The sequence below is a fragment of the Schistocerca serialis genome, chromosome 9, assembly GCF_023864345.2.
Source record: "Schistocerca serialis cubense isolate TAMUIC-IGC-003099 chromosome 9, iqSchSeri2.2, whole genome shotgun sequence".
Lineage (NCBI taxonomy): Eukaryota > Metazoa > Arthropoda > Insecta > Orthoptera > Acrididae > Schistocerca > Schistocerca serialis.
The window spans coordinates 282,216,891-282,239,581 of NC_064646.1; the positions used below are offsets into that span (position 1 = coordinate 282,216,891).

At 39.4% G+C, this 22,691-nt stretch overlaps 1 protein-coding gene across 2 annotated transcripts in view; it reads left to right on the forward strand.

Annotated features, from left to right (window-relative positions):
• LOC126419161 (alpha-tocopherol transfer protein-like) overlaps positions 1-22,691 on the forward strand; it is a 138,441-nt gene that overhangs the window by 80,804 nt on the left and 34,946 nt on the right. For both annotated transcript variants that reach the window (XM_050086286.1, XM_050086285.1), the window contains exons 2-3: positions 14,780-15,003; positions 17,056-17,161. In XM_050086286.1, coding sequence (XP_049942243.1) covers positions 17,059-17,161 — 103 coding nt within the window. In that variant the 5' untranslated portion in view covers positions 14,780-15,003; positions 17,056-17,058. The remainder of the gene's footprint in view (positions 1-14,779; positions 15,004-17,055; positions 17,162-22,691) is intronic.

Below are 22,691 nucleotides of genomic sequence, written 5' to 3' on the forward strand. Positions count from 1 at the left end.
GCAAATGAAATGCTCTAGGATTTCTTATAACATTGGTTTATAGGGACAAATAAAGTCATTTTATTGCTATAAACAAATCGTTTCTTCGTACCCAAGTGGGAAGTATAAAATGACTGAATTTCATTAATTCGTGGTGATACGTTCATGCAGATGCTATTCTCACAAGCAATTTATTGCAATTTCTCGTAGTTTCTTTGAAAATAATTTCCAGGCATATTCTCTCACTCGTATCTAGTATATAAAAAAATATTGGCCAGGTACGAGTAGGACTCGCGTATTGAGGATTCAGTACAAATATAATTACGTATACAGACAGTTCATCCATTCCAGGAATCGAGAATCTCAACGATTTTTACTTGTTATCGCCATTGATACTGGCAAGATACCGGTCCCACGGATTCCAACACTCGAGAATATGACGACGGATAACAAATAATAAAAGAAATATTTTTCCGTGTGATATAGTTGTAGATTCATAATGTTCTGACTTTGTCCTGAGTTTGTACTGTGGAACGTTGCTCCTTGCCAAATTTCATGCTTCTAAGTCAACGGAAAATACCCTATAGGTTTTGATGAGTTAGTTCTCGAATATTAAAATACGTGATATAAAAAGCGTATCTTTAGACTACATTGACTTAGCAGCTAACGTTTATTACATCGCCAAGGGATCATAGACCTTAGTATGTGACATAAAGTTCAACTTAAACGTATACTCGTTCCTGAGAAAAAGTGGTCTTAAGCGGACGGGTAGAAAGACAGTCTGATTACAAATGACAAAAAATTTCTTTCGTTTGTTATACCTGAAAACTGACCATTTCAGATTATTTTCCTTTTGTTTGCTATGAAATCTTGCTTCTTGCCAAGTTTCACGATTCTAAGTCAACAGGACGTACCGTATAGGTTTCGATGAGTGAGACTGCGAATATCAAAATATGTAACATGTATGGCCGTCTCTCTTGATTGCACTGTCTTAAAAGCTAAAATTTTTCAGGGTGCACTGAGCCTCTTGATGCCAACTGAGGAGCTACTCGACCGAACAGTAGTGACTTCGGTCAAGAATACCATCATATCGACCGGGAGAGCGGTGTGCTGACCCCAACAGGACAACACTTGCTCATGTACCGCTCTTGTAACCCAAAATGTTCTATAGAGTGTCGACATGTTGCCTTGGTCTGCCCGATCACCAGATCTGTCTCCAGCCGAGTGCATAAGGGACATCATCGAACGACAAATCCCCCGTCATCCATAAACAACATTAACCATCCCTGTATTGTCTGGCCAAGTGTACGGACATGGAACTCCATCCCACAAACTGACTCCGTGCACCTATACAGCACAATTCATGCATGTTTGCATGCCTACATCCAACACTCTGCCGGCTACACCGGTTACGCATGTATCAGCATTGCTCATCGCCAATGGCTTTTCTCGCGCTCACGTTAACCTGTGATCTTGCGATGTTCATCACTTAAATACGCTACATAGACAAATATGTTCCCAAACTTTCATTACTCTACGTCATTATTTTTTTGTTATTGCGCTTTTTCGTATATCGTTTGCCCCCGCTTTGTATATGTTTACCTACTTAGAAAGACGTACTGCAGTACATGCCGTGGACAGCTGGTATTCTTAAAAATTTTGAACTAAGTAGGAATAATGAAAAACGTACTGCTAGATAGAGCTCTCACCTGCAGGAAAGTTTCTGTCAGCTGTTGTCGCCAAGCAGACTGAACATCTCCCGGGGACATCAGAGAGCGGGTTCCCATTAAAACACAAACGACGCAAATTAACGGCAGCCAACACGTGCGGGCATCTCGGAGGAAAACCGGAGATAAACAGGCAAACCGCAGTCAGTACTGACCACTGAGGAGTTTCGTTTCGCCAGAAAGCTACCTAGCACCGGTAGAAGTGGATTCATGTTCTCAGAGAATCTATGACAGGATCGGCTCCCAGTGTGAAAATTTCAAGCCCACACCCCCTCTCCTCCTCCGTCCTTGCATTTTCAGACGTAGTCAGCAATTTTCATGAGGTCATTCGACCGTGACGTCTTATTTTCACATACCAAACTTACTCATACGTCTCTGTGACATGAATACGTCTCTGAGATCAGAGCCATGTATGGGCCATTACCCACTGAAACAGAAGTTAAACTTTAATGGTGCATATTTTACTTATTCTTTATTTATTTATTACAAAGTGTTGTCAGTGATATTACTTTATACATTACGAGGGCCTACTGAAAAGTAATGTCTCCGAAATTTTTATGTAAATACTGTCGAAGCTTTTTAAATACACTACTGGCCATTAAAATTGCTACACCACGAAGATGACGTGCTACAGACGCGAAATTTAACCGACAGGAAGAAGATGCTGTGATATGCAAATGATTAGCTTTTCAGAGCATTCACACAAGGTTGGCGCCGGTGTCGACACCTACAACGTGCTGACATGAGGAAAGTTTCCAATCAATTTCTCATACACAAACAGCAGTTGACCGGCGTTGCCTGGTGAAACGTTGTTGTGATGCCTCGTATAAGGAGGAGAAATGCCTACCATCACGTTTCCGACTTTGATAAAGGTCGGATTGTAGCCTATCGCGATTGCGGTTTATCGTGTGCCATTGGTTACACGTCTCGGTCACCTCTTATTCGCATTGACGGTACTTTCAACAGTGGACGTTACATTTCAGATGTGTTATAACCCGTGGCTCTACCCTTCATTCGATCCCTGTGAAACCCTACATTTCAGCAGAATAATGCACGACCGCATGTTGCAGGTCCTGTACGGGCCTTTCTGGATACAGAGAATGTTCGACTGCTGACATGGCAAGCACATTCTCCAGATCTCTCACCAATTGAAAACGTCTGGTCAATGGTGGCCGAGCAACTGGCTCGTCACAATACGCCAGCCACTACTCTTGATGAACTGTTGTATCGTGTTGAAGCTGCATGGGCAGCTGTACTTGTACACCTTATCCAAGCTCTGTTTGACTCAATGCCCAGGCGTATCAAGGCCGTTATTACGGCCAGAGGTGGTTGTTCAGGGTACTGATTTCTCAGGATCTATGCACCCAAATTGGGTGAAAATGTAGTCACATGTCAGTTCTGGTGTAATATATATGTCCAATGAATACCCGTTTATCATCTGCATTTCTTCTTGGTGTAGCAATTAATGGCTAGTAGTGTACTTTCGGTGAGTTTGCGAATGTCCGTAGAGAAACGACACCTCATTTTTCGCCAAGAGCTGAAACCAGACAGGGTAGTGATGTTGTACGCTAGTGTCTGGAGCGAAGTCGATGTCCTCAGTCATCCCAGAGGTGTTCCATTGGATTCAGGTCGCCACCGCGTGTAGGCCAGTCCATTTCGGGAACGGTATTGCCCACATCCACTGCCTCGTGGATGCTGCTTCTCTGACACGGTGCATCGTCACGTTGATACCATCATCGTCTCCGAACTATTGTTCTACTGTACACAATGCCCAGTGCTGTAAAATGTGTTCATGCACCCCCGCATTTAGCGTCTTCTTACTCTGAATATTGGGGGCACGTCTCAACAACGAGAAACACCCTTATACCGTAACACCACCTCGTCTGTACTTCACTGTTGGCACTACACATGACGGCAGGTAACGTCCTCCAGGCATTCGACAAACTCAGACCCTCCATCGGATTGCCGGGTTCATCACTCCAAATCACTCTTCTCCAACCATACAATATCGAATGGCGTCGCACTTTACACCAGCTCAAGCGTCACTTGTCAGTAACTGCAAAATGTGTGGCTTATAAGAGGCTGTGCGACCATTGTAACCCACTCTCCGTAACTCCCTATGCACAGTCATTGTGCTATCTTCACTGCGCGTAGCACAGAGTGGCTTTTTCCTCTGTGTTCATGCGATATTTTACTTCCGCCCCCCCCCCCCCCCAATGCTCGACTGTCTCTGTCGGTCGTTAGTTGACGTCTGGATGGCGTTAGTTTAACTCCGGATTTTTTCTTCGCGTTTCCACTTCACAGTTACGTCACCAACATTCGACTTGGGCAGCATTAGAAGGGTAGAAATGTCGTTGATGAATTTGTTATCCAGGTGACTCCAGTAATCAGTCCGTGTTCGAAGTCACCGAGTTATCCTGAACGATCCGCTCTGCCTTACTGTTTTTCTCCTGCCAGTACACTATCCCCAGCCTCCTTTCATACTACTGCGACTGCCTATCGTAACATCTAGTGGTCAATTCCGCATTACGTAGGGGCAGCCGTCTATTTTTGATTAGACAATATACATCCTTGATGTACAGTTAGAAGCGCAACGTTTCTCCAGCAGAAGGTCTATATTCAGGCCGACCTTGCTTTACACACTGTGCGTCGTAAATTTAGCTGTGGAAAGTGGCTCCTACATGGGAACCGTTCCCACCAGACCAGCGCTGTGTAAAGAACTGTGTGCGTAACAATTCCTACGCTCCGACGAGCAATTAACGGGAGGTATAGTTGATCTATGCCGGTAGTGACTCCCAGGAGTCAAAGGAAAGTTTGTGTTTAAGGTCTCGTCGATTTGGTGGTCATCAGAGATGAAAGAGCTTATTTGGCCAAAGATAGAGGAAGAGATCGACCATGAAATCATCTTCCCGAAGTGGGACCCTAATAGAGTAATCCGAACTTCTTCGCCTTTGTGAACTACACAAACATAAAGGCAAAGTTCGCAAAACAACCTTACCTTCAATTTCCAGATAAACGTATAAAGCAATTAGTTGTATGGTTTTACACACCACACGCACACACACACACACCAGTATATTAATTGTGGCAAAAGGGTTGGACAAAATTATACATATATACAACGCGAGAAATGCATGCTTGAACGAAAGTCCAGATACCAGCCACGCCAGCAGGTTGCGCTGTTGTATTTGACCATGAATAGCACCCAGTCAATGTCCTCACTATGTTTCAAGTGTCATTCGAGCTTAGAACAGTGTTCTGTGTAACGGTAAATGAGTTATATCGGAGCCAAGTGACTTCGAAAATTAATTAGTGGTGCTCGCATGGTGGGTGGTTCCGTAACCAAGGGTGCCGAAGTGTTTTCCGTTTCAAGAGGCGCCATGTCTAGACTAACTTAGCCCCGCGGCTTCTCTGTCGTAGTCTGTACCGTGTGTGCAGATTTTCTTGTTCGTTGACGTCTCCACGCCCTAATATACGATTTCTATACACGTAACAAACGCTCATTCGTTAAGGCGCTCCTGTTCTCTCTGAGACCGGAAAACAACTTTACTGATCACAGAGGACCATTCACTCCCGACTTCACACACGCAACGGTATTGATACCTCATCCCCACCTCTTAGAGGTTCCGTGACTCCCGGTCGAGATGGCTACCAGCTGATTCTTGAATTCGCGAACTACAAAATCGCTCTACGAAATTATTTAAACATCCACACCTTTCAGACAACCAGCCCCCAGATCACGAAAGCGGGCATTTGCCACACTAGAGGCCACGCAAGCTACGGTGTTCGGTGCGCAGTGACCAGTTTTCGTACAAAGCGCTGCGCTTAGTTCATTCATTTGTTCGGAAGGGGAGGGATCGCCAATGCCCGCTTTCGGCCGCTTAGCGATGCACTGCGATGCCAGCATCGAGGCGCACGCCATGAAATCTTTCTCAAACGATTTTACAGAAACTATTCGATAAAAAAAAACATTTTTGCGTTACGTACAGCTTTATATGTCAGCTTAATGATGACCTTCCTATGATTTTGTTAATGGTCATAGTTCTTATGATGTTTACATTTGAGTAATACAGTGCCCAAAATTCGCAAAAGTGTGCGGTGAAAAATGGAGCTACCTGTGATTTTGCGTTTGGTGCATGTTGCGTGATACACTACTGGCCATTAAAATTACTACACCACGAAGATGACGTGCTACAAACGCGAACTTTAACCGACAGGAAGAAGATGCTATGATATGCAAATGATTAGCTTTTCAGAGCATTCACACAAGGTTGGCGCCGGTGGCAACACCTACAACGTGCTGACATGAGGAAAGTTTCCAACCGATTTCTCATACACAAACAGCAGTTGACCGGCGTTGCCTCGTGAAACGTTGTTGTGATACCTCGTATAAGGAGGAGAAATGCCTACCATCACGTTTCCGACTTTGATAAAGGTCGGATTGTAGGCTATCGCGATTGCGGTTTATCTAATAGCGACACAGCTGCTCGCGTTGGTCGAGATCCAATGACTGTTAGCAGAAAATGGAATCGGTGGGTTCAGGAGGGTAATACGGAACGCCGTGATGGATCCCAACGGCCTCGTATCACTAGCAGTCGAGATGACAGGCATCTTATCTGCATGGCTGTAACGGATCGTGCAGCCACGTGTCGATCTCTGAGTCAACAGATGGAGACGTTTGCAAGACAACAACTATCCGCACGAACAGTTCGACGACGTTTGCAGCAGGATGGACTATCACCTCGGAGGCCATGGCTGCGGTTACCCTTGACGCTGCATCACAGACAGTACCGCCTGCGATGGTGTACTCAACGACGTACCTGGGTGCACGAATGGCAAAACGTCATTTTTTCGGATGAATCCGGGTTCTGTTTACAGCATCATGATGGTCGCATCCGTGTTTGGCGACATCGCGGTGAACGCACATTGGAAGCGTGTATTCGTCATCGCCATACTGGCGTATCACTCGGCGTGATGGTATGGGGTGCCATTCGTTAAACGTCTCGGTCACCTCTTGTTCGTATTGACGACACTTTGAACAGTGGACGTTACATTTAAGATGTGTTACGACCCGTGGCTCTACCCTTCATTCGATCCCAGCGAAACCCTACATTTCAGCAGGGTAATGGACGACCGCATGTTGCAGGTCCTGTACGGGCCTTTCTGAATACAGAAAATGTTCGACTGCTGCCCTGGCCAGCACATTCTCCAGATCTCTCACCAATTGAAAACGTTTGGTCAGTGGTGGCCGAGCAACTGGCTCGTCACAATACTCCAGCCACTACTCTTGATGAACTGTGATATCGTGTTGAAGCTACATGGGCAGCTGTACCTGTACAGGCCATCCAAGCTCTGTTTGACTCAATGCCCAGGTGTATCAAGGCCGTTATTACGGCCAGAGGTGGTTGTTCTGGGTACTGATTTCTCAGGATCTATGCACCCAAACTGCGTGAAAATGTAATCACATGTCACTTCTAGTATAATACATTTGTTTAATGAATACCCGTTTATCATCTGGATTTCTTCTTGGTGTAGCAATTTTAATGACCAGTAGTGTATGTTGGTGCGTATGTACTTTAGCTAACATACTGAATTTTTCTTTAGACTTGGGTTGAGGTCTCTATATGTCACCAATACTGAGAAAGTTGATCTTAAGTAGCTGACACGCTTGCAAGCGCGAGCAACCAGCTATAAATCTCTAATGCAATATTCACAACATACCTCCTATTTTATAAACATCTTGAGATATCAAAATGATATTTTTGCAAATGACAGCACGCAAAGAGGAGAGTTTTATTCCAAATGTTTATTGTGAAAAACTTCATTATCTACCATGTCATTCCACTAACTACGGACATTTTCGAGACTAGAATGTAATTTTTAAGGATCATTGGTAGCTGGTGAAACGAGAAAGGCTTTGGGTCTTGGAACATCAGAAGTGAAGATATTACACGTTTATTTTTGTACAAGGGTGTGCTTTTTTTATAAGCTATTGACCTTACTTTTTCTCAGGTCCTCACTTAATAAACCAGTTTCAGAATTCTCCTGCAGTTGTGTATGTACAACATGCTACTGTGGTCACATTGTGTAAACTCCACTGTGTTTTTGGCAAAAGAAGCAAATTTTAAAATGACAACAAGAGAAATTTAGGTTTTACTCAAAAATCGCCACTAATGACGCTTATCTAAAAGTTACAAATGATTAACAAGCCAGGCGAAAATAAAATGTTGCTTTTGCTGCATTTTCAGGGCAATTCTTTTCAGATACTAATCAAAGAAGGGGTGACAGTAGATATTTTGGAATATTTACAAAAAATGTGAGCGTAGACTTTAATTTAGAACTGCATTTCGCCTTCAGGGCTCGGTATTTCCCCTACAGCGCCGGCCCACAACCCCCACCACTAACACACTCACCTCGCATGCCCTGCCGATTGCACATTTATCGGCCGCGTTATTCTGCGTGTACTCTACTTGCTGCTTCCTGCCAACCCTCTGATAAGTTTCTTGTCCAGAAAGTGTCAGAAAACACTGACCTCTCTGTGGAAATCAGTTGCATTTAAACACAGCACAGTCGGTCCAGAGCGCACACCTTTAGCTGGATTAAAAGAAGGGCACCCGTTTTCTCCGTCCCTCTCCCCCGGAAGCTGAAAACCAGGGATGACGTTCACAATAGCGACCACTTCTAGCCAAAGCGCGGAACTTGGAAGTGATATGTTACAACTCTAGATGAAATATGGTGCCATCAGTACAAACTGAAGCCCAAACTGCAGTCAAAATATTGTGCTGCCCATGATGGCAGTGTACCAAAAAAAAAAAATTTTTTTTTTTTTTTTTTTGAGGATTCTCATCGGCCGCTGCTACGACAGAATCACGCGAATTGTGAAAACAACTTGTCGTCGACCCTGTTCCCCAGATTTTGTTTCTGCCCTTTTTCGCCTATCAAACGAAATTGTATGGATCAAATTGGTCGTCGAATCAACGAACTATCTTGAAACTTGTTCTTTTGTGCTCTTATTGTAATCTAGGCAGTGTCATTTCCGTACACCTATACAAGAACCAGATTACCCAGAAAATTATAGGGCGCCGACTTTACCACGTCGGTTCCAAACGAAAGTGAAATTTTGGTTATCAGTGCTACAAACGAGTATTGTGGGTAGTTAGAAATATATTATTTTCTTCACTAAATAAAATATTTGCAGTCTCACATGATTGAAAGCGTTCTTCTCGGCATCATAGTGAAAATTTTTTGCTACACTATGTTTGTCTTTTGTCAAACTTATCACTGCATATCCACACGCCAGGTACTGTGCGTCATTTACACTGAGGAACTGCGCAATATTTCGGCAGCCTAGTGTGACGTCACCGTCGCCTTAGTCTAAAACCACCGGACGTCCTTCCTGACGGATCTATTACGCAACGCACCCACATTCCACTTGCGCAAAGTGCCTAGCGCCGAGATGAAAATGTGCGACTCATTGTCAAGTGCCGACCAGTTCTGAATGCTTAGCGCTCGGGAAAATTCCGTTGGCTGTGTCTCTGGCATTGTAGAACGAGACATTCCCGGCCTTTCAATGCTCTACTCTTTTTCGCCAAGCTGCATGTAACGGCGGTATCCACAGACATAGTCACATTGCGAGCCAAGGGCAGTTGCACGGCACAGTAATTGCGAGCCTAATGAAAGCTCTCATCACTGTGGTCTGACTTTTTTTTATTTTTACTTGCTTTATCTTACGGCAAAAATATTACTGTCACTGGAAAAGTTTGAAAACTGTTCGATTGTTTCTTGTGTTGATTCCTTGAGTTTAGAAAAATATATGAGATGTTTAGGATGGCATTGCATAAATTCCCGCACTGTCGTTTAGCGAAAAAAAAAGCTAACGAAGTATCGGAGCAGACTTTTGACTGGTTGCAGGGCTTCCTTGGAGAAAGAACTCAACATGTGTTTCTTAACGGAACAAAACCGACGGATGCAAAGGTGATTTCAGGAAAACACAAAGTGAATGAGAGACCATTACTGACTGGAATATTAATGATCTAGTGGATAACGCTGGAGGCTCTTAGACAATTCGCAGACCTTGCTGTTGTCTATAGGCAGTTTACAACGCCAGAAGACTGGGTGCAATACTTAGTAAACACAGCTGCCATCCCTCATTACATGCTGCTTCAGTTGTATGCCATAGTTAACGAATCGGAGTAACTGGCGAGAGGTGGCGTGATTAGTCCTTCGGCAAACGATGACAATATGCTTTCACTGGGTGAGAGTGCTCGAGATCGTCCTAGCCGGGGCAAAAGTCGTGCACGCTCCGTATCCAGGTATCCAGGTAGTTCACGACAGCACTAGCAACATGCCTCATCTTGTTGATAAATACGTCACGGAGACCTGGAAGACGGAATACAGCAATACACGTCAGAAATGTAACGGCTCCTGCCCAACTAACCAGCTACGTGAGCCAATGGGGATAGAAACTGTGTATCCAATTGTACCAACAACGTCCCAGCTGTTGAGTTTGAATGACAATCACGAATACGATCTGGCAACGTTAGTTCACATGCAGATACGTCCATTATGGGGCTGTACATAGAAAATGGAGTCGTTTGGTGCAGTGTTGTCGTTCGGCGCTCAGTTGTTGGCGCGTCTCTGCTGCAGCGTGAATGGAAACCACAGCAATGGTCTCCGTGTTGACGATCCTCTGTCCTCCAGACGTCGTCGCACTGCCCATGACGAGACTTGCTTGTAAACAAACCCGCTTCCTGGCTCAAGTTATGAAACGTGGCTTTAGAATGTTGAACGGCACAGCTAACAATATATCTATCCTTTCGGGCTCTAGTCATGTGAGACCGTTGAGACCCAGCATGGCGATGAGTATGGCTCTCCTGAACCCATTAGTCCCACAGTCAGAGGAATGTAGTAAGGATCCTGACAAATGCAAGCAGCAATATCGCGAAACTATGAACAGGTCGCGACCCTGACACTGCCGATTTGGTAGGCGTTTGTCCACTTTACATGAGGCATAAAACGATCTTCTGGGAAATAGCCAACGTTAAAATGCGATTTGTGAACGAGAAACCTGCTGCATAATCTTTCCTTATACACCGAACGCACAAGTAAACAAATGGTTCAAATGGCTCTAAACACTATGGGACTTAACCTCTGCAGTCATCAGTCCCATAGACTTAGAACTACTTAAACCTGACTAAACTAAGGACATCACACACATCCATGGTCCGAGGCAGGAGTCGAACCTACGACCGCAGCAGCAGCTCAGGTCCGGACTGAAGGGCCTAGAAGCGCTCGGCCACAGCGGCCAGCACAAGTAGACACCCGTCTGGATAGCCTTACATGATGTGGTGGTGCGCCGGCCTCAGATCGAATCCTCCCACCAGATTATTGACAAAAATGTGTGCGGTGGTCGGCCTGGATGTGGTTATTAGCCAATTTCCCACTCCCACTAGGTGAATACTGGACTGGTAACAGAGTCCCACCTCACTTACACTATTCACGAACATTTCGAAAACTTTCACTCACTTCCACATATTCCGTCTCGGGAGGATGATGTGATGGCAATAGGGATGACATTCGGCCACCCTTTCAAATTACGTGTTAACAACCACGTCGACCTAGCACTGGTACCGAAAGAAGGCACAAGAAAAAGAAGAAGAAAGTGTGAATAAGCAGTAGTAAAATATAAGCTGAACGTTTTTTACACTGCCTCACAAAAGAAAGTGATACACCCAGAAAGGGAGAGGAAATGAAATGAAACTGAAGTGGTTGAGAGGGTTTGTGATGTCATTTCGGTCATCACAATATCATGTCAAATATACAAAGAACTTGGCAGTAAGAGCTCACTTATCAGTATTATTTTGCATCTCCTGTGGCCTGGCTGCATACACTAATATGGTTGGGAACGGTGTCATACAGTCATTGTATCCTCTCCTGAGGGACGTTGGCCCATTTTCCAAGATATTTCCACTGAGACAGAGTTGAAATCTGAGCTGGTCCCACACATGTTCTATCAGAAACTGGTCTGTAGATCTTAATGGCCATAAAAGTACCTCAACATCACACAGATTGTTCATGGAGACATGTGCAAAACAATGCTTGTCCTCTTGAAAAATAGGACCACAATACTGCTGCAAGAGAGGTAACAAGTGAAGAAGCAGGACATCCATCACATATAGTTCTGCTGTCAGAATTCCCTCAATCACTATCAACCATGTCCTGTTGTTGAACACAATGGTTTCCCATGCCATGATACCAAAGTAACACCACTGTGCCTCTCCAAGCCAGAGGAAGAATGAAACTGTTTCCCAGGTCGCTGCCATACATGCTAATGATGGTCAAGTAGTGTTATGCTGAACTGTGATTCGTTGCTTAACACACTGTGGTGCCATTCATCAGCAGTCAAGCTTCCTGGTTATGGCACCATTTCAAATGCAGTTATTTTTGCTATGGGATTAGCAGTATCCTACATAGGGGATGGTAATTCCCTAGTCCAGCTGCTCCTAGTCCACCAATGGTGCAAGTTAACACAGAAAGTTTGTTACTTGTTCTCAGATGGCAGGCACAAGATGTGAAGGAGTTAGAATATGCTTGATATAAAATACAGCAATCATTCCTTGTGGTGGTCAGATGGGGTTGACTGTAACCCTTGACAGTGATCATGTTTCCACACCATTTTACACAAAGGAACACAGGCTTACATTAGCATCTAGGGCCAGCCACAGATATAACTCCAGAAGATAGCAAACAATACACCAGGCCCTAATAGAACTCCAATAAGATTTTACATTGGATACATTGCAGAATTAGCACCTTGCCATATTTGTATTTATATGTCTTGCACAGTGAACAGTCACACATGAATTCTGTTTGCTAGGTTGGTGAAAGAGTGGATAAGCCTACACAAAATTACAGACCAAAACCAATATTGCTATGATTCGTTTGTTGCAGGATCCCAGACCATATTCTAAGTTTCAGCATTAAGAACAGAACTTTGTTTCAAAGTGTTAACATTGGCTCAAGTGAAACTATGTATGTGAAACACAGTCAAATACATCTTGCAAATAGTAGAAACAGCTGACCTGAAAAGTGCTGACCACTGCACTACATTATCAATTGTTTACCTTGGTACAGTTATGTGGAGTATTTACTCAAATATGAGATTGGTGTGAAAAATGATTGCTTAATGTAGTACAACACAGTCCACTAAATGGAATTGTAAACATTCAGCAGAAATACAGTAGCTTTGAATGTCTCCAAATAAAATGTAATAGAATTCTGATATTCTCTATGTACATTGAAAATTTTGTTACAAACTGTCATTAGCATTATCTGATTGTGTACTGACTTTTTTCAGGAAACAAAAGTCCCTGAATTGTTGTAAGAAAATTAAAAAGGACTTCAACAGTCTTTTTTCTACTTTGTACATAAAAAAATGGTCAGCTCTCTCTTTACAAATAGATAAAAGACCAAAAGTATCTAATTGCTAGACTACTGATAAACTTCAGAAGCCTGTCAAATCTACAGGAGTAATGTTACAAAGAAATATGGGATGGGCAGAACACTTGAAGTCAGTACTCCAGAAGAGAAATTGAACATTTATATTGGTGCGAGGATTTGTGGAAAATGAAGTGCATCTGTAAAGTAAACCACTTACAATAAAGTATGATATATTACAAGGTATTCCTCAGGCATTTGAAGCTTTGATTGGGTAGGCACAACAGTACACATCAATCAAATACAGACATAACAACTGTTCTAAGTGGTCAGTATAACTCAGATAATAGTGTATGGGAACTTAAAATTGGGACCTCAGGAAGGAAGATAATGTTACTCTGTTGGATAAATTTAGAGAACATGCATTCAAGAAGAACTTTGTGATAATTCTGTTGACTCCATTTTGTATCCAGCATGGGCATTATGATAGCAATATAAGAAAGATTGGAGTGTGCAATAAGACATATAGACAGATATTTATATTTCACTCTGAATGTGAATGTAACAGAACAAAATTACTATTATTGTCATAAGTACACTCCACCAGGCACTGTACAATGGTTGCAGAGTATAAATGTAGCTGTGAAATATAAATTTATTTTTTAATTTAGAAGTGTTTTTCAGTTTTCTGTTATGACATGAAATAGAATGTTGTGTAGCCAATTGGAAACGTATAAAAACTCTTCTCTCAATATAATTAAAATTGTCTTCTAGTCACAGTAAAAGTGTAATATGAGTTCTGTTAATTTGAGGTAGAACTATCAACACAATATATAAGGTAACATCACAATATGCAATCTCTAATTCAGTCAATACAACTTCCATCAAGCATACTGTGATGGTGCAACTCATTAGTGAGAACACTGGATGTGTCTGAAACTAAACTTCCTGTGATCACCTTCAGTAGTGATTGTTTATAATGTAGTGAATATTGACATATGTACATCTATTGATGTAACAAAGTTTTTTGTTCAACACATTCACTGAGGTGATGAATTTTTTTCTTTGCTTCGTACAGTGCCACATAACTAGAAATTATAGCTCTGCCATTTGTCACAAACAGCATCAAAGAATAAATACACATTGATAAACATTCCAAGATTTTTTCACTGGTTTCTCCTAGAAGTTATTTGTATCTGCCATAAGTAAAAACTGGAAGTATGGGTTAATGTATCTGTTGGTAGTTTATAAGAATATCAGATGATTTCGTGCCACAAATTTATATTTGTCAAGCACTTGATTTTTTTGTCATAGTCATTTTTGTGCCTGTTTCGTACCACTGATCAAGGTTACTATGTTTTAGTATGACAAGTATGTTTCATCTAATATGCATTTATGAACAATAAGATCCATAAAATCCTTTATTTTACTTGAACAGATGAGGTATGTGGCCATTTAATAGCAACATATGAAATGTTTTTTAATTTATGTTTTATTACTCTTTTTTTCTCGACACTTTCTTCCTTGCTCTATAAAAACTGTTATTTTATACAGACATTACTGATATGCCTTCATGCAGCATTCATTTGTGTGATGTGTTTTAATTTTGTGTTAATGTATTTTATTGTTTTTCATAGGCTGTGTTTCACAGAGAAGAGCTGAATGGTATGCTAGAAAAATAAATGAAGGAAGTTCTCAACAGGGCTACTGCTTTCAGAAATAAACCACTGAATGCCTTAGTGCCAATCAATTGTTAGAGTGTGCACATTAGCTGTGACACTGATGCAGCATTTATTATTGATGACTTGTGTGCTGTAAACAATAACAGGATTGATAAGACTTCTATGAAAATCAGATACAGGTACCAGCTATATTGCTTGGAACATTGTTCTACATTTTTAATATTGATTCACAAATAAGTTTTCAAGTCAGCCAGACTTCAAGCTTAATAAATACTTTTTTAAGTTCAGTGGGCTATATACAACCCACATTTACTGTCTGCAACAATTTATGTGGCAAAGCTGATGTCACTTTGTCATACTTAAGATTTATGTGCATGTCCATGGAAATATGGCTGTTAGTGCTGTAATTATTATTCAGTGTTGGAGAGTTCACAGCTGTATGTAATGAAGTCCATATGAATTGTGATATAATAGTTGGAATTATAGCTGAATGTATCAACTTCTGGATATGAGCTCTGTAGCTTGATTTCTTAATTTCTTTTGTACCTCATAGTAACTGACAGTGCAATATGTCTGGTGTTTTCCCAACTACACTGCAGAACTGTGAACTGCAGTAGCTAAATTGCAGACAGAAATCATAAGTTATGGAGCTCAGCCCTCAGTCAGTCCTGGTAGTATATTCTGTCATGTATTGCTTCTTTCACCTATGGCAATAACTTTTCAATTAGAATGTCAAGGTGAACCATGGTTTGGATTCTGTGCTAAACTACCAGAACCTAGCCCCATCCCCTCCATAACTGCTAGGTAAGTCAGATCAAAGGTCAGAGGAAATCAAAGGTTTACTACCTATGACTTGTAAAGCACTGTGGTGTTAAACCAACTTTCTGGTTGACAGCAGCTTCATACTTTTTTTTTTTTTTTTTTTTTTTTTTTTCATGCTAGATTGGAGTGCTGCACCACACAATAACAAAGTTCTGTCATACTTCAGAAGGAACTGTAACAAATTTAGTGGATGAGAAGTTAATGCACAACACAATTCTTAACTCTTATTAATTGCAGACTCATTGTTTTTAATAGACATGTGTGGGTGTTGGGAGACTTTGGGCCACATAATGTTTTTGACATTTAATTCATCTATACTGAAATCACTCAGAACAAAATTATTCGTATTTCATTTATACTCAAGCTTAAACTGAGTCACTTCACTAAATCGATTAGGATCTCCAGATATGAACAGAATGGGTATCAAGATTAATGACTTCAGATCGCCCAAGCGTCTGAAGTCTTGTCTGTGCATTTTTGTCACAATGAAATTTTTCAGACCAGCAGATTTGACAACTTCTGCCCATTCATCTGGTGTGTATACTACTTGATGTCTGTTTCTTGCATAAATTTCAATGCATCCAAAATCACAATTGCAAGGAAGTATAGTATGACCTGCCACAGGGAAATAATGCTGCACAGATTCAAATCTTTTGGTGGATATGAGAGTCCTTTCAAGGGCAATAAGAGACCAATTATTTGCCTAGTCCTTATAGTTATCTGTGATTATGTGGAGATTTTTGGCTTGATTGTTAGTTATCTTCAAGAATTTTAATAAACAGCTCCCAGCTTCATCTGAACCCCTTCCTCCATCCTTCTCACTCCACAGAAACATGTATCCCTTATTTGACCAACAATCGTGGATACTGTACTTATAGATACATATTTTTCTCTGGTAAAATGCTGGGCCAACTGTTAGTTTTGGTGTGGGAACTGTTTGTTGCATGTGCATTGCTATTACATGGTAGTCTTTCACATTCTCTTTAGACAGAGAAGTTAAAGACACCGTCATATTTTACCCACTTATTTTCAGCCTGAGATCTTCTGCTGCTGACATTTATGATAACCCACATTTTGAATTAACAAGAGTGCAAGAGACAAGCTACAGTTAGATTATAAAATTGTGAATTGTGGTTTATTGTCTCATAGCATACATAATCTAAATCATTTGATTCAGGTACAGGAGACACGTCAAATGAATGTTGTATGAAATAGTAGAGTCCTGCTGCAAGCAGAATGTGTGAATATAGCTTGGTAATACATATTTTTAATTAAATAAAACCATGGAAACTTTAGTTATGTTTGTTAGCCTTTAGAATCACTATGAACTGATTTAATTACATAAATTAATTTTGAGAAAAAGTGAAATCATACTAAAAATTTGTATTTGTAATTGTGTTTGTTTTAAGAAAATGTCAGAAGACAAGATACTTTCAATTGAAGAAGTAAAGGATGATCTACAGTCCTTGAGGAAATGGATATCTGGAGAGAAGTATGTGCCAAATAAAGTTGATGGTATGTAAATGCAAGACTTATTATTCAGTCTCAAATTTTCATATTTTCTATGCATCTAGGAATCAAACTGTTTTTTGTAATACATGTATTCATCACTCTTACTGCACAAGTACACATATATGCTAAGGAAATGATTAAAAGCCATTGATTTCATAACATTATGTAATCATGTTGTTTTGTTACTCTGGTGTATGTGTATATAAAGGGAATGAAAAAGTTGTTTTAAATGAAACTGGACTGGAAATTCATGGTTTTAACAAAGATTAGATTAGATTAGATTAATACTAGTTCCATGGATCATGAATACGATATTTCGTAATGATGTGGAACGAGTCAAATTTTCCAATACATGACATAATTAAGTTAATTTAACAACATAATTAAGTTAATATGACAACTTTTTTATTTTTTTTATATTTTTTTTCTTAATTTATATCTAAAAATTCCTCTATGGAGTAGAAGGAGTTGTCATTCAGAAATTCTTTTAATTTCTTCTTAAATACTTGTTGGTTATCTGTCAGACTTTTGATACTATTTGGTAAGTGACCTCACTCCTTTCTGTGCCAAAGTTAGATTTAATCTTGAATAGTGAAGATCATCCTTTCGCCTAGTATTGTAGTTATGCACACTGCTATTACTTTTTAATTGGATTTGGTTGTTAATAACAATTTTCATAAGAGAGTATATATACTGAAAAGCTACTGTGAATATCCCTAGATCCTTAAATAAATGTCTGCAGGATGATCTTGGGTGGACTCCAGCTATTATTCTGATTACACGTTCTTGTGCAATAAATACTTTATTCTTCAGTGATGAATTACCCCAAAATATGATGCCATATGCAAGCAATGAGTGAAAATAGGCGTAGTAAGCTAATTTACTAAGATGTTTATCACCAAAATTTGCAATGACCCTTATTGCATAAGTAGCTGAACTCAAACGTTTCAGCAGATCATCAATGGGTTTCTTCCAATTTAATCTCTCATCTAAAATTTTGAATATTCTACCTTATCTATATGCTTCTGATTAAGGTCTATATTTATTAATGGCGTCATACCATTTACTGTACGGAACTGTATGTACTGAGTCTTATCAAAATTCAGTGAGAGTCCATTTACAAGACATCACTTAGTAATTTTCTGAAAGACATTATTGACAATTTCATCAGTTAATTTTTGTTTGTCAGGTGTGATTACTATACTTGTATCATCAGCAAAGAGAACTAACTTTGCCGCTTCATGAATATAGAATGGCAAGTCATTAATATATATTAAGAACAACAAAGGACCCAAGACTGACCCTTGTGGAACCCCATTCTTGATTGTTCCCCAGTTTGAGGAATGTGCTGATCTTTGCATATTATGAGAACTACTTATTTCAACTTTCTGCACTCTTCCATTTAGGTACAAATTAAACCATTTGTGCACTGTCCCACTCATGCCACAATACTTGAGCTTGTCTAGCAGAATTTCATGATTTACACAATCAAAAGCCTTTGAGAGATCACAAAAAATCTCAATGGGTGGTGTTTGGTTATTCAGATCATTCAAAATTTGATTGGTGAAAGCATATATGGCATTTTCTGTTGAAAAACCTTTCTGGAAACCAAACTGACATTTTGTTAGTACTTCATTTTTACAGATACGTGAAGCTACTCTTGAATACATTACTTTCTCAAAAATTTTGGATAAAGCTGTTAGAAGGGAGATTGGACGGTAATTGTTGACATCAGATCTATCCCCTTTTTTATGCAAAGGTATAACAATAGCATATTTCAGTCTATCAGGGAAAATGCCCTGTTCCAGAGAGCTATTACACAGGTGGCTGAGAATCTTATCTGTTGAGAACAAGCTTTTAGTATTTTGCTGGAAATGCCATCAATTCCATGTGAGTTTTTGCTTTTAAGCAAGTTTATTATTTTCCTAATTTCAGAGGGAGAAGTGGGTGAAATTCCAATTGTACCAAATTGCCTAGGTTGGCCTCTTCCATTAACAGCCTAGCATCTTCTAATGAACACCTGGATCCTACTATATCCACAACATTTAGAAAATGATTATAAAAATATTTTCAACTTCTGACTTTTTGTTCATAAAGTTTTCATTCAATTTGATGGTAATACTGTCTTCCTGTGCTCTTGGTTGACCTGTTTCTCTTTTAATAATATTCCAAATTGTTTTAATTTTATTATCAGAGGTGCTGATTTCAGACATGATACACATACTTCTGGATTTTTTAATAACTTTTCCTAATATAGCACAGTAGTTTTTATAATATTTGATAGTTTCTGGGTCACTACTCTTTCTTGCTGTCAGATACATTTCCCTATTCCGGTTGCAAGATATTTTTATACCCTTAGTAAGCCATGGTTTGTTACATGGTTTCTTATGAGTATATTTAACTATTTTCTTGGGGAAGCAGTTTTCAAATGCATTTACAAAAGCGTCATGAAATAAATTATATTTTAAATTGGCATCAGGTTCACGGTACACCTCATCCCAGTCTAACTGCTGTAGACTTTCTCTGAAATTTGCAATTGTTAAATCGTTGATTGAACGTACTACTTTGGAGGACTGTTTAGTACTGCTGAATGGAGCTATGTCATATATTGTAACTAGCTGTGCACCATGATCAGAAAGACCATTCTCAACAGGCTAAGCATTTATCTGGTTAAACTTATCTTGGTCTATAAAGAAGTTATCTGTCAGTGAGCTGCTATCCTTTACCACCCGAGTAGGAAAATCAATAACGGGTGTCAAATTGAAAGAACCGAGTAATACTTCAAGGTCATTTTTCCTATTACCCTCTTTCAGAGAATCTACATTGAAGTCCCCACAAATAATAATTTGCTTCCCCCTGTCTGACAGATAGCACAAGGAGTCCTAATTTTTCAGAAATAGATGAAAATTTCGCGATGGGGACCTATACACAGTTACTATTATAAATGTGCCTTTATTTAATTTAAGCTCACAGGCATATGCTTCTATATGTTTCTCTACACAAAACTTTTTTGTTTCTATACTTTTTGCACAATGATAACTTTTGACATATATGGCAACTCCTCCTTTCTCCATATTTTCTCTAATTACATGTGCAGAGAGCTTATATCCACTTACATTTACCTTATCCATATCAATAACAATGTGATGCTCAGACAGGCATAGTACATCTATTTCATCCTCAGCTTCTAAATCTTCTAAACAAACCAGAAGCTCATCTATTTTATTCTCTAAACTTCCAATATTTTGATGAAATATACTTACATTATTTTTAATTATACTTTTATGAGAACCTTTCCTTATTCTAACATTTGCAGTACTCTCCTGTCTGAGTTTATCATTGTGCTTAGGCCTAGTTCCTATACCAGTGGTCACATGGTGTTCAGAGAGGCAAATTATGTCAACTGGGTTGGGTGACTTTAACTCATCAATGCAATTACCTAGGACTGAGATACAACTTGGTGGAGATAAAATTTCTGGTGATTGGTGAAAATTTATAATTGACAGCTGTGGTTGGTGATCCAATGTGCTAGAATTGTGCTGTTTAATTTCTTTCCTAAACTGAAGATTTGTTTCAATCCTGACCTCTCGTAGAACTTGACATCTTTCTGTCTTACCTATCCTAAAAAAGGTGCTGCTCCAACACCTGTAACCACTGGTATTTTACTATTCATGCCGGCCGCGGTGGTCTCGCGGTTAAGGCGCTCCGTCTGGAACCGCGCGACTGCTACGGTCGCAGGTTCGAATCCTGCCTCGGGCATGAATGTGTGTGATGTCCTTAGGTTAGTTAGGTTTAAGTAGTTCTAAGTTCTAGGGGACTGATGACCACAGATGTTAAGTCCCATAGTGCTCAGAGCCATTTTTGAACCATTTTTTTTACTATTCATGGCAGTGCCTCCCCCCCTTAAATTTCCTTAGTCTTAATGTTTTATTAGCAATTTCTTATTTATTCACATTTGTTCAAAACTGAATTATCTACAAATTTAAGAGAAGAAACAAGAAAAGATATTTAGGTAAAAAAACAGACAGTCCTTCATGCTACATCTCTTCCTGTTATAAGATTAAGTTAAATGTCTTACAGGATATGTCAACAATTTCAGATGTAGATTCAGCAGAATGCAGTCACTGGAAACAATAACTGAAGCACTTTATTAGTTTAGACTGTGATACATTTCTGTAAATTCTATTAAATATAATCTGAAATTTGTATTATCTAAACAAGGTCTTTTCACAGCGATACTTTGGTAACAGTCAATAATCTGTTTTGAATCAGTATTCATATTTCAGTGTTGCAATCATATTTTGTAGAGAAACTAGAGTAATGGTACCATTAGTTAACAAAAAAGGATGGAGATTAGTGTTTAACATCCCATCAATGAATAATTAATTCACAATTTTCTGATGCCTTGCTACTAAGTATATGTAATAATCACATAAAATAACTTCTGGTAGACTTTTCACAATGTTAATTTGGTTATATCCCACAATTTGGAAGTTTTAGTTCTTATACAAATTTAAATAGACCAAAATGTAATGTCTATAAAACAAAAAAGAAGATAAGTCAAAATACATCTATTTCCCTTCAAATACTTTCTGTTTTCCAGAAATACACTGTTGGCAACGAATATAAAACTCTTGAAACTGACAGTGAAGTCTCTCAGAGACATATAGCTAACTATTTCTGTGACACAGTTTTGGATTGATTTATTCATCCTTTGATTGTTTAGAGCAATCCTGGATATATCAGTACACATTTACAATTACAGCAACAGGATAAATTACAATCCGAGCACAAATATTATCAATTTACAATCACACAAATGTGTAAAATAATTAATGGAAAGATAGGCAAAACAAAAACTTTAATATTAACTTAATTTACTACATATAGGAAATCAGTTTCAATTTCTGCTGTATGGATGAGACATAAGAAACTTTTCAACTTTAGTTTTCATTGACACCGTGTATGTAGCAGTGTTCTCAGCATATTGCTTTAGTATAGCAAATTCTTTTGAATTCTTTTGGATTCATCTCAAAATATTCCTTAACAGTGTACAAATATGCTGTTTTTTAAGTGCTTTCTTAGTTGTGTTTTGAATACTGGTAGAGCTTTTATATTTCTTGAACTGTTTGGTAAACTGTTGTAAAATAAGCACTTTGCTTAATTATCCAGTTGTATTTGAGTACCATTGATGTGATAGTCATACTTTACTTTTGTACTGTGATTGTGTAGTCCCCTGTTGCTGCACAATTTAATTTGTGATAAATGAGAGTTTTAAATATATACATAGAGGACATGGTCATAGTTTTATACTCTTTGAATTTGCTTTTACAGGGTTCTCGTGGTGATTTCCTTCCAATGCATCCGATTACTTTTCTCCCATATTAATATACAGTATGATAAGTGTGGATGAATTAGTCAATAGTGCAAAATGATGTATCTACATCAACTATAAGGGACACATTCTTTCTTAAAAGTACATTGCTGCTTATTTCTGAGCTGGTCTTTTCTATACGATTTTCCCTAGTCATAA